The 12,205-nt window shown below is 48.8% G+C and overlaps 2 protein-coding genes across 5 annotated transcripts in view; one reads left to right on the top strand and one right to left on the bottom strand.

Annotated features, from left to right (window-relative positions):
- Positions 1–4,519, top strand: part of nags (N-acetylglutamate synthase) — a 17,248-nt gene extending 12,729 nt beyond the window's left edge. Inside the window, exons 5-8 of the mRNA XM_080010157.1 lie at positions 101–107; positions 157–288; positions 2,168–2,350; positions 3,852–4,519. Coding sequence (XP_079866283.1) covers positions 101–107; positions 157–288; positions 2,168–2,350; positions 3,852–4,089 — 560 coding nt within the window. The 3' untranslated portion in view covers positions 4,090–4,519. The remainder of the gene's footprint in view (positions 1–100; positions 108–156; positions 289–2,167; positions 2,351–3,851) is intronic.
- Positions 4,520–8,686: 4,167 nt separating this feature from the next.
- The window catches only part of LOC307236821 (scavenger receptor cysteine-rich domain-containing protein DMBT1-like), a 22,100-nt gene continuing 18,581 nt past the window's right edge, over positions 8,687–12,205 (bottom strand). For 2 of the 4 annotated variants that reach the window (XM_080009369.1, XM_080009372.1), the window contains 6 exons: positions 12,192–12,205; positions 11,512–11,796; positions 10,966–11,094; positions 10,410–10,724; positions 9,762–10,076; positions 8,687–9,672 (listed from right to left, as the gene is read on the bottom strand). The exon at positions 12,192–12,205 is cut by the window's right edge and continues 289 nt beyond it. In XM_080009369.1, coding sequence (XP_079865495.1) covers positions 9,365–9,672; positions 9,762–10,076; positions 10,410–10,724; positions 10,966–11,094; positions 11,512–11,796; positions 12,192–12,205 — 1,366 coding nt within the window. In that variant the 3' untranslated portion in view covers positions 8,687–9,364. The remainder of the gene's footprint in view (positions 9,673–9,761; positions 10,077–10,409; positions 10,725–10,965; positions 11,095–11,511; positions 11,797–12,191) is intronic. The other 2 variants (XM_080009370.1, XM_080009371.1) reach the window with 2 other exon arrangements.

The following is a 12,205-nucleotide window of genomic DNA, read 5'->3' as shown; positions in this document are numbered from 1 at the left end:
TAGCAAACCTCTGACTGGATGAAGGTCAACGGCCAAATAAAGGCACAAGAAATACAGACTTAGGGTCTGGATATCTCAAACTCTGGCTCCAAATCCTCAGAAACTGAGTCACAAACAAATGATCTTATTTAACTGTGTGTGTGTGCGTGCGTGCAGGTACAGCTCTCTGGATGGCATCGACGTGGATCGTCTTCTCGCTCTAATCAACAAGTCGTTTGACAAAACGCTGCGAGAGGATTACATCCAGTCTTTGGAAAGTCGGCTGCACTCCATCTACCTGTCTGAGGGGTAAGACAGCCACGCCCACCAAATTCCACGAAATTTTAATGATGTTTAAATGGAACTGCTCTCAGGTTACTTGGGGTTTGTGCTATTTACCAATATGAAATAAGTACATGAAAACATTTCTATATTTTTGTTTTTAATTAATATGTATTGATGTAATATGTATTGGCTCATTGATGTAATATGTATTGGCTCAGGACCCCTGGGGGGGTCGTGGGAAAGGCAGTGAAAAGATAGACTGGAAGAAAAAAAAAAAAAAAAAAAAGACTGGCTACTCACTTCAAAGCGCTTTCTCTGGTTGGCAGTTAGTGTTAGCATGGAAGCATCACAGCCGTGTTACTGCAGCTGTCCCCAGAATATCTGGTGACAGGACCTGGTTCCTCCACCCTTCCATGCACCTCCTCCCAACTGATCTGACCTGAGGTTCCGATCTGCAGCACACAACCAGAGATCTGACCCGGAAAGAGTTTCAAATAAACAACGGTCACCATGGCAAGCGGAAGGAAAAACTACAGATTGTTTTTTCATGTTGAGGTGATGAGTGAGAAAAATGTTGAGACGTTTGGACAGAGCAAGAACCCAAATGGAGCAAGTACTTCCTGTCAGTAACCAGACTGCTTCCTGTCAATAACCTAGCTGCTTCCTGTCAATAACCTAGCTGCTTCCTGTCAGTAACCTGGCTGCTTCCTGTCAGTAACCTGACTGCTTCCTGTCAATAACCTAGCTACTTCCTGTCAGTAACCCTACTTCTTCCTGTCAGTAACCCGACTGCTTCCTGTCAGTAACCCTACTACCTCCTTCAGTAACCTGACTGCTACCTGTCAGTAACCCCGCTACTTCCTGTCAGTAACCCTACTACTTCCTGTCAGTCACCCCACTACTTCCTGTCAGTAACCTGACTCCTTCCTGTCAGTAACCTGACTCCTTCCTGTCAGTAACCCTACTACTTCCTGTCAGTAACCCTACTACTTCCTGTCAGTCACCCCACTACTTCCTGTACGTAACCTGACTCCTTCCTGTCAGCAACCTGACTCCTTCCTGTCAGTAACCCTACTACTTCCTGTCAGTCACCTCACTACTTCGTGTCAGTAACCTCACTACTTCCTGTCAGTAACCCCGCTACTTCCTGTCAGTAAACCTACTACTTCCTGTGAGTAACCAGACTTCCTGTCAGTAACTTGACTCCTTCCTGTTGGTAACCCTCCTACTCCCTGTTGGTAACCCTCCTACTTCCTGTTGGCAACCCTCCTACTCCCTGTTGGTAACCCTGCTACTTCCTGTTGGTAATGCTCCTACTCCCTGTTGGTAACCCTGCTACTTCCTGTTGGTAACGCTCCTACTCCCTGTTGGTAACCCTGCTACTTCCTGTTGGTAACGCTCCTACTCCCTGTTGGTAACCCTGCTACTTCCTGTTGATAACGCTCCTACTCCCTGTTGGTAGCCCTCCTACTTCCTGTTGGTAACCCTCCTACTTCCTGTTGGCAACCCTCCTACTCCCTGTTGGTAACCCTCCTACTTCCTGTTGGTAACGCTCCTACTCCCTGTTGGTAACCCTGCTACTTCCTGTTGGTAACGCTCCTACTCCCTGTTGGTAACCCTGCTACTTCCTGTTGGTAACGCTCCTACTCCCTGTTGGTAACCCTGCTACTTCCTGTTGGTAGCCCTCCTACTCCCTGTTGGTAACCCTGCTACTTCCTGTTGGTAACGCTCCTACTCCTTGTTGGTAACCCTGCTACTTCCTGTTGGTAGCCCTCCTACTCCCTGTTGGTAACCCTGCTACTCCCTGTTGGTAACCCTCCTACTTCCCGTTGGTAACCCTCCTACTCCCTGTTGGTAACCCTGCTACTTCCTGTCATTACCTGACAACTGTGTGTGTGTACAGCTACAGTGCTGTGGCCATCGTGACCAAGGAGCCCGTCTCCAGCGGGGCCCCGTACCTGGATAAGTTTGTGGTGAGCAGCAGCCAGCAGGGCCAGGGGACCAGCCACCTGCTGTGGGACTGCATCCGCCAGGACCTGGGGCAGCTGTTCTGGAGGTCCAGGGCTAGCAACAGGATCAACCCCTGGTACTGTACGCTTACGGGGGCCCATAGGGGTCACTGAAGGAATCGAATGGAGGGAATAGATCTATAAAAGTATAAAGTTGCTTTTATATGATGTATGTATGTATGTGTATATATATGTATGTATATGTATATATGTATGTATGTATGTATGTGTATATGTATGTATGTATTTATTTATATGTATGTATGTGTGTATATATATGTGTATATATACAGTGTGTGTATATATATACACACACACATACACTACTCACAAAAAGTTTGGGATATTTGGCTTTCGGGTGACATTTATGGAAAATTAAAAAGTTGACGCTCCAGTGATGTGATATGATGAAAGTAGAGCCTTTTAGTAGCAGATACAATGGTGATTTCCTCATCTCAAACTATGTATTGAAACAAAAGCCAACAACAGTGGTGGGTTTACCACAACAACATGCAGCAGGATTGACGCTGGACGAGGGACCAGGGGCCTCAGTGCTGTTCTCTGATGAACGTCCATTCACGTTGAGCAGAAATGATGGAGACGTCAAGGAGAGCGCTACGCATCAGCCACTGTTGTCACCAGACGAGCATTTGGTGGTGGTGGTGTTACAGTGTGGGCAGGTGTGTCTAGTCAATACAGAACTGCCCTACACTTTGTGAATGGTACAGTGACAAGCCCATACTACCTGAATGACATCATTCATCCAGTCATTGTGCCCCTGCATGAACAACACAGGCCTCATTTCATCTTCATGGACGACAACGCTCCAGCTCATGGAGGTGGCATCATTAGGGAACGGCTGCTGGAGACTGGGGCACCTCAAATGGAGTGGCCTGCACTTTCTCCAGACCTGAATCCCATAGAAAACCTATGGGATCAGCTGAGTGGTCGTGTAGAGGCTCCTAACTCTGTACCCCACAACCCCAATGACCTGAGGGTTAGGGCCCTTCAAGAAGAGTGGGGGGCCAGGCCTCAGCAGACAATAAGTCGACTTGTGAACAGCTTGAGACGTCCTTGTCAAGCTGAAACTGATGCTCAAGGCCACATGACAAGTTATTGAGACGTTGACATTTGTTGTTGTGGTAAACCCACCACTGTTGTTGGCTTTTGTTTCAATACATTGTTTGAGATGAGGAAATCACCATTGTATCTTCTACTTAAGTGCTCTACTTTCATCATGTCATATCACTGGAGCGTCAACTTTTTACATTTTCCATCAATGTCACCCGAAAGCCAAATATCCTGAACTTTTTGTGAGTAGTGTATGTGTGTGTGTGTGTGTGTGTAGATATATATATATATATATGCACTTTAATATGCAATTGAAATTATGTTTATAAAAGACATTCAAAAAAACAGTTTTATATCTTTAAATACTGGTATTTAGTATTTCTGTGGTTCTGTCCATCAGCCTCTCTGCTCATACATGTTAACATGTCACATACTACATGTTAACATTTCACATACTACATGTTAACACGTAACATACTACATGTTAACATGTCAACCTCCCTCCAGGTATTTCAAACACTGTGACGGGAGCTTTGTGAATGGAGTCTGGACTGTCTTCTGGTTTGGTCTGACGGACATCAGAGACTCCTACGAGCTGGTGGAGTACGCCAGGGGCCTCCCTGACTCCTTCCACCCCAACCCTCCAGGAGCCACAGGACTCCCTCAACCATTCCATGACTCCCCCACTGGGGGAACAGCGGAAGCAGGTACTGAGGGGGGTTCTCCTCCCGCCTCCGGAGCCTGAGTACGGTTCTCATCCCCGCTGAAGGAGCTCCGGCAGCTTTTTACATCTCCTGTGCAGTGTTTGGGAGCAGCAGCTTTCTGATGTTATCTTCCAGTTGCTCCTGAAATCCTTCTCAAAGGAACCATTTGTCCAGTTGGCGTCCTGGAGCCTTGAAAGGACTTGATTCTTTCAGCCTTGTGTATTCACACTTGATTTGCAGGAGCTTGTTGCGGCCACACCTGAGTGACGGTGTCAGAAAGTTGTTCAGTGTGTGTTCGGTGACTTTGCAGTGGACACTCCACCCCTGACGAGTGTTGATGCAGAATTATTATTATTATTATTATTAATAATAATAATAATAATAATGAAGAGCAAACAATTTTACTCAGCACTTTGATCAGCTACTTTGCCAAACATTGTTTTTTTTTCCACAAATAAAGTTCAAACTTTGTGCCTGTTTATTAAAAAAAAGTTTGTTGAACCAGTTTACCAGCGGACGGCTGCAGACATCCAGGTTTACTGTTTGAATATCGGTATCTGGGAGTGTCCTGGTGGATGTTCATGTCTCCATCACTGCATCAGAAACTAGAAATAAACATTACATGAAAAGAAGGAAAGAAACATTCAGCAAATATGAAAAGAAGAGGAAGGTTGAAATATTTGTCAAATAACTTTTTGAATGATTGTAGAAATATTCTTTGCTTTTGGAGATTCAATCTTTGCACGAGGATCGTGCTTTTTAAATATGTACATAAAACAGAAAAATGCCCAGGAGCTACATCATCAATTGACCTTAAATCTGCCTGACTTGCTGTTCCTCACCACTTGAGTGAAACATCTTCATGATTGAAAAACAGGAAGCCGACGCCCAGACACGTTCTATATTTTCCCCCAAAGCAGCGAGTTCCATGGATCGCAGGAGGAATATTATTTGAAGCTCAGTTTGATCTATGTAACTGGGGTGGTGGTGGTGGTGGGGGCATCATGCAAGTGGGTTTATTTTGGGCAGTCAGTGGGCGGAGCTATGCGTGGTCATTGTATTGATTAATTTATTTTGAAACACATACAGTCAATACAATACTACTCATAAAATCTTTGTATTCACCAAACACTTGGACAGCAGACTGGGGACAGGGACCTCCTTGCTCATCTAAGAAGTCAACGTTTATTATAAAAAAAATTAAGAAACTGAGTATATCCGCTCTCCACCCGTCAATACATCTCCACCCCTTTCATACATTTCCACCCTTCGATACACCTCCATCAATTAATACATCTCATTCCCTTCAATACATTTACACTTCTTCGATACATCTCCACCCTTTGATACATCTCAACCCTTTAGTACATCTCCATCATTCAGTACATCTCCACCCCTTCGATACATCTCCAACCTTTCAATACATCTCCACCCTTCGTTACATCTCCATGCCTTCGACACATCTCCACCCATTCAATACATCTCATTCCCTTCAATACATCTACACCTCTTCGATACATCTCCACCCTTTAGTACATCTCCATCATTCAGTACATCTCTACCCCTTCGATACGTCTCCATCCTTTCAATACATCCCCACCCGTCTGCTGCCCTCTGTTCTGTGCTCCACATGCTCGGCGGCTGGGGGCTGACCAGGAGCCTGATAGGGGCGCAGAGCTGCCCGACATGGCGGGGGCGCATGGCAGACGCTCAGTGCCCTCAGCTGATCGCTGTAGTTTGGCTGCCACCAGGTACGGGAGGTGGGCGCAATGGGGCACGGTCGAGTCCGGGGGGAGGGGGTCTGCATGGTTGCTCCCCAGCCTGCTGCGCCCCTGGATCGATCTGGTTGCGACTCCCCTATCTCTCCCAGTGCCAAAACTCGTACTCAGCACATACACCGCACAATAGACAGAGGGCTTGCGGGATGGGCGGGGTGCAGGCTATGTGGGTGGGGATGCGGCGAGCAGCTGCCATCTTGCCTGCCCAAGCGGAGGGCCTGTATACCTGCAGCCTGCCGGCATCAGTGGGGGGGGGGGGGGGGGGGGGGGGTAACATCGAGGTGCCCCGTGCTGGGCAAACACTGCTGCGTGTATGGGCACTTGGCACTCACACCGGGTGGGGCGCCTGGTGGGCTGCGGTGGGGCATGGGGGTAATGCCTGCTCGCCCGTGGGGTGGGCGGCTCGGGCGGGGTGTCTGTCTGTCACCCCGCGGTCTGTGCCTTGCGCCCGTGGCCCAGGTTCTGTGCCAGCGGCTGCGTCTCGTGCCTGCACCCGGGGGTTGGTTGTATGAGTGCGCCTCTGGGGTGCGGGGTCTCGTGCTCCCTGGGACTGGGTTATGCTCCTCGGGGCCGGGCGTGGGGGTTGCGCCACGGCCCTCTGCTTCTCTGGGGGCTCGGGGGACTTCTGTGGCCGCAGGGCAGGGTACCCAGGGATTTCCTGCAGCAGTAGGGTGTCTACAGGGCTGTGGAGTTTGGGGGGCTTCGGGGCCCCTTCCGCTGCTTGGAGGCGCCACAACATAATACCAACCTCCTACACCAGAACCAATGAGGATAAGTCATGTACACACACACACACACACACACACACACACCTCCTTTTCTCCCTCATTTGTTGTCATAACTACGTGACCAGTTGTTGTTCCAGTTTTCCTGGACCTAATTCACTGTTTTCCAATACATGTTGTCGTCCAATGTTGATGTTTTTGTGTAAATGTTTGTTTCTATGTTTATTTGTCTCACCGTGGTGATTCACGATAAATAGTTCTCCAAAGAGAGGGGGTTGGTGGTGGTTGTGTGCTCTTGTCATCCTACAGGTCGTCACAGGACAGAGTTATTGCAGCGGTTGTTGATGATTTAAGAATGAATAAAGAGCTGCATTGCAGGTTGACAAGTTCAACTCCACCTGCAGACTAACTCTGTCCTGAATGCAAGGCATACAAATACCCTGTGTTGTATGCCCTGAATGCTGACAGCGCAGGTTAAAAAAATACATCCCCACCCCTTAAATTGGGGTGAAGGTGGTGCAATAGGTAGAGTAGGTTGTCCAGTAATCAGAGGGTTCGATCTCCAGTTCCTCCTGGCAGCACGTCAAAGTGTCCTTGGGCAAGACACTGAACCCCTAACTGATCTCCATGATCTGGTGGTACCTTGCATAGTTGCCGCTGCCATCGATGTGTCAATGTGTGAATGTAAGGCATGTACTGTGAAGAGCTTTGAGTGGTCACAAGACTAGAAAAGAACTCTAAAATGTAGTTCATTTACCATTTCAATACATGTCCACCCTTCAATACATCTTGGATTCATGCAGTTTTATTCCTGCTTCCTGTTCCTGTTGAGTGCTACCTGCTGGATCATGGAGGTTCTCTTCTTATTTATCAGTGTTTATTCTGGTTGAGGTCCAGTGAAGGTGCTTGGTTCTGGGGTCTCGATGTTGGCATTTGGCACCCTGAGGGGGAGGAGCCCCTGAACCTGAGGAAGAGGTGGCGCGACTGGTGTTCAACCAGCCAAAGAGGGCACATGTCACTCCGCTGCTCATCGAGCTCCACTGGTTACCTGTAGCCGCTTGGTTACCTGTAGCCGCCCGCATCAAGTTCAAGTCTCTGATGCTGGCCTACAGAGTGATTGCTGGGAATGCTCCCGCCTACTTAAATGCTCTTGTACGAGCACATGTTGCCTCCCGGATGCTGCGCTCGTCAAATGAGCGTCGCCTGGCTCTGCCGGCCATACAGCCACGGCAATCCAGGCTATTCTCATTTGTAGTTCCACGTTGGTGGAACGAGCTGCCAAAAATGACCAGAGCGGGGACCTCCCTCTCTGTCTTTAAGAAGCACTTGAAAACCCAGCTCTTCAGTAAGTACCTCCTGTCCTAACCTACAATTACTTAGCACCACCTTGCAGTATTTATTGTTACACCAATGTTGTTGTTACACTAATCTCTGTTGCAATGTAGCTTGAATGTTATTCTCCCTTGTAGAGCTGTTGGTCCAGTGATCTAAAGGTTGCTGGTTGGATCCCAGGCTCCTCCTGCTAGCATGCTGTAGTGTCCTTGAGCAAGACACTTAACCCCTAATTGCTCCTGATGGCTGCGTCCGTCGGTGTTTGAACAATTGTAAGTCGCTTTGGATAAAAGCGTCTGATCAATGTAAATGTAAATGTAAAAGAGGAGCCTCTGAACCTGAGGAGGAGGAGCCTCTGACCCTGAGGGGGAGGGGCCTCTGAACCTGAGGAGGAGGAGCCTCTGACTGTCAGGTGGCCTTACTGCAGTACCAGTTTCCTGTCTGGTGGACGCTCATTGCGCCTCCTGCTGGAGAGTGAGAAACAGTGCAGCCGATGGAGGTGTGTTGGTAATGAACACTCAGCTTTACCAAGTTAAATGGAGGCAGGTTATGTCAGTGACACCTGGAGTTAAAACGATTTGTTTTCAGCTTGTTCTGCTTTAAATATATATTCACACACACATTTTATGAATACATTTAGAGAGAGAGAGGTAGGGGTAACGTTTGTGTGTGATATGAATGTATTATGTTTTTATCAACCAGTCTTAAAAACCTTTACAAATACATTTGTGCTCTGCTTCTATTCTTTATACCGCACTTTGAAATAAGACCGGAAGTGGTGTCATAGAGTGGTTGGACTGGACCCTGGGTACTCGTTTATTAAAATGGAGTTATTCATTTTAGTTTAGAAGAAGAAGAAGAAACAGTCTTTATTTGTCACACAACACACCACACTACAACACATGCTTGCACACACACACACGCTTTGATGGTGGCCGGTGAAATAGTTCCTCTGCATTTAACCATCCTGGCTTGTCCTTCCTCCGGGGGCACAGCCAGGAGCAGTGGGCAGCGTACGTGGACGCGCCCGGGGACCAGGTGATGAGTGTCCATCGCTGGAAACTCATCGCAACACATATATTGTAAACTAATAGAACTTTTGTGTTAAAAGAAAGTTGAATTGAAACGTTAAGGAACAAAAGGTTTATCCTGTTTATTTCCTAACTATTAAAATAAAGTATGTTCCAGAAAGCTCTGAATGATTGACACAATAATTGTAAATGCAAGATATGTAAATATGAATATGTAATATTTTATTTTCAAATGGACTATATCATGTGTCTTGACATAGGACACAATGTTTAAATGGAGTGTGTAACAGAGAGCAGGAGGTGGAGGAACGTAGTGTGACGTAGAACCACTACTTAAGCTTCATACTTGTGTTTGGAACCTCAACCCAGGGAGCGTTGTTTACTCTGAGAAATGGTGAAACAAGTGAGAATATTGAAAGATGGATCAGAATTATATGGTATCGTCCTTACTTAGTTCATAGTAACTTGCTCTCCACCTGTGAGGTACACTGTGACGTAGTCGCTGTATGGGGAGAAAAGCTCTTTGCGGTTGATCACTATGGAGTAGCGGCAGCGGTAAACCTCCTTATTCTGGTTCAAGTAGAGGTTGAAGGAATCCTTGTTGGACCCCGCCCTTCCATAGATGCGGAGGTTCCCTGGCGCTCTCTCCGCTACAAAATTTCCGCCGTAGAGCTGCTCCGGAACGCTGATGGAGCAGAACAGTTCCGCCATCACCCCCACCACCGGACCCACAGAGATGTAGGGCTTGGGCAGCGATCCTGCAACAGACACCACCAGCAGCTGATTGATCCTGAAGGAGGTCCTTTGGCTTTACAAGGTACCGTCCAGGTTCTGATCCAGGTTCTACCTGAGCAGACCACAGAAGCGTCTCTGCTGTGGTCGCAGCGCAAACTCGGTTCCTCGTCTCCGAACAGCCCGGCCGAGCACATGGTGATGAAGCGCCCCCCGCTGACACACTCCGCCTGCAGCATGGACCCCTGACCCTGCCCAAAGTAGGAACTCACGTGTACAGCGAGAGCCAAGCCGCAGTCCAGATCCCTGCAAACCGTCTCTGCATGAGACATACTCCATCCGCTGTCGCACAGCGTGTTCCACCGGCCGAGTCCGAAGATCTCCACCCGACCCGAGCAGGCATCATGGCCTCCGACAAGCCTCAGACTGTCTGAGATTTAAAGAGGAAAATAACTTGACAAATGACCTGTTGTCAAGAGAGGTTCGACACCGTGTTGAGCCCAAACTGCTTCTTTTGACCCTTGGAAGTAGCTTGAAAATACTCATCGTTACACTGAAGCCCCTCCCAGTTGTATGCTACCTTTAGTACTGGAAGAGTCGTTGATGAGATTTTTTATTGGGGCCAAATACTGTATGTGGTAAACAGAGTTAACCCCACCGTGACTCTTTTGCTGCCTTTTACTTTTGTTTTCAGTTTCCTCAAACAGAAGGCAGCCGCCCCCAGGCTGCCAGGGAGCCTTCTTAAACTCCTGCCTCACTGTACCTGTGCAGACCACGGCGGCGTCCTGGCTGTGGTCACAGCTGCTGGTGTTGAAGCCGTTCAGCGAGCACTTCACGAGAGCCTGTTCTTCAGAGAAGCAGTGGTCGTCGGCCTCCCAGACCGGACCGCTGCCCTGCCCGAAGGAAGCCCCTCTGAACACAGCGCTGGCCTGGAGGCAGCCCAGCTTCCTGCACACCACATTGGCGTGGTCTAAGCTCCAGTTCCTGTCGCACACCGTTCCCCACTGGCCGCCGTGGTAGAGCTCCACCCTCCCAGAGCAGCGACCGGTCCCGTTGACCAGCCTCACCCGGATCTCCCCTGTAACACCGAACACGGGTCAGAACGAGTCGCTATGAGGGCACCCATCGCACACCGGTAAAAAGTTAACGTGTTAAAATAAAACCTTGAGCAGAGACTTGGAAGAGGGATCCTTCTTCCAGGACATGCAGACAGGAAGTAGATCCCACCACGCTCTGTTACCTTACTCTGGTATTTTACCAGATCAAATGCCTTTCCACAGAATAATCCAATGAAACAACGTCCAAATCTCTGAACAAACCTTGTACTTCTCTGCTGGAAGCTGTGCTCACGTAGGAGAAGCACTTCTCCAGCCACTGATGGTCCTGCAGGTTCTGCAGTCGTTCTGAGCAGCGTCGGGTCCCATCATGGAGTCCGGACTCTACACTGTCTACGGTGGAATGAGACGCCACGTCACCCGACAGGCTGGACTGAGGATCTGTCTAATGGTGTGTGCTGGAGAGGTCTTCACTGGTGCTCCTGAATCAGACTGGGTCGGTGGCATTCTATCGGTTCCCAGTAAAGTATGTGCGTCATCGTGTGTAATACGCAAGTGGATCTGAGAGGAGGAGCGTATGAAAGGGAACATTACTACAGGCTGCGTGGGAAGAGGCAGAGTCGGAGCGGAACAGAACAGGATCTGTTCAGATCCGGTAAATCCCCCTCTCTATCCCAGACATGCATCGGGTTGGTTCTGTAGTATCTCTGTATTAAACATTTTTAAGGTTGGGTTTCAATCAGACCTTGGGATAAATTCCCAGAGTCTAAACGTTGGGGACGTGTGAAGACCGGAGGTGTGTTGCGTTACCAGAGCAGACGACCGCCGCCCTCCCCTGGACACTGCAGCTGGCAGCCTCCAGCGCACACTGCTGGAACCGCGTCTGGTTCTCCGAGCAGCTCAGTGTGAATTCAGCAGAATGTCCGCTGTCGGCGTAGTGCTGCTTCACTGGGTCTCCACAGTTCAGATGCCTGCACACCACCTCAGCGCTGCGTCTGTCCCAGCTGTCACCGCACAGCGTCCCCCACCAGTCTTCATGGTAAACCTCCACCGTGCCGGAGCACCGGTCGCTGCCCCCGACCAGCGTGACAACATCTAGGAAGGAGCACACGGGATGAAAGGATTCAGGATTCCTGCAGCGATGGAACATCTGTGAAATCCAACAAATCTGCCGCTTGGACAAAGAATCTTCCCTGAAATATTCCACTGGATGCATGTCGCCGCAAGCTAGAGCGCTTCTCATTGCTGTTTGATGATTTGGGAAATGGTAAAACATGGAAAGCGTAAGAATTCCACTGTAATGGACTGGGCAATGGCAGCTTTATCCCTGCTGCCTCCGTCCTGTTGCCGTTGATATGAAGTTGTACCATGATGTGTAAAGTGAAGCAGTTTGGCTGGAACTGTTCAGTTGGTGTCTGAGTCTCCTTATTCATATGCTGCATGCATCAAGCATTATCCCACGGACCCCGACACGTACCACGTCACCTTACCTAAACAAAACACC

The sequence above is a fragment of the Zeus faber genome (genome assembly GCF_960531495.2).
Source record: "Zeus faber genome assembly, chromosome: 11".
In the NCBI taxonomy this organism is placed as follows: Eukaryota; Metazoa; Chordata; class Actinopteri; order Zeiformes; family Zeidae; genus Zeus; species Zeus faber.
The sequence above is the reverse complement of the archived record's forward strand: the minus strand, read 5'-3'. Positions and strand labels throughout refer to the sequence as shown.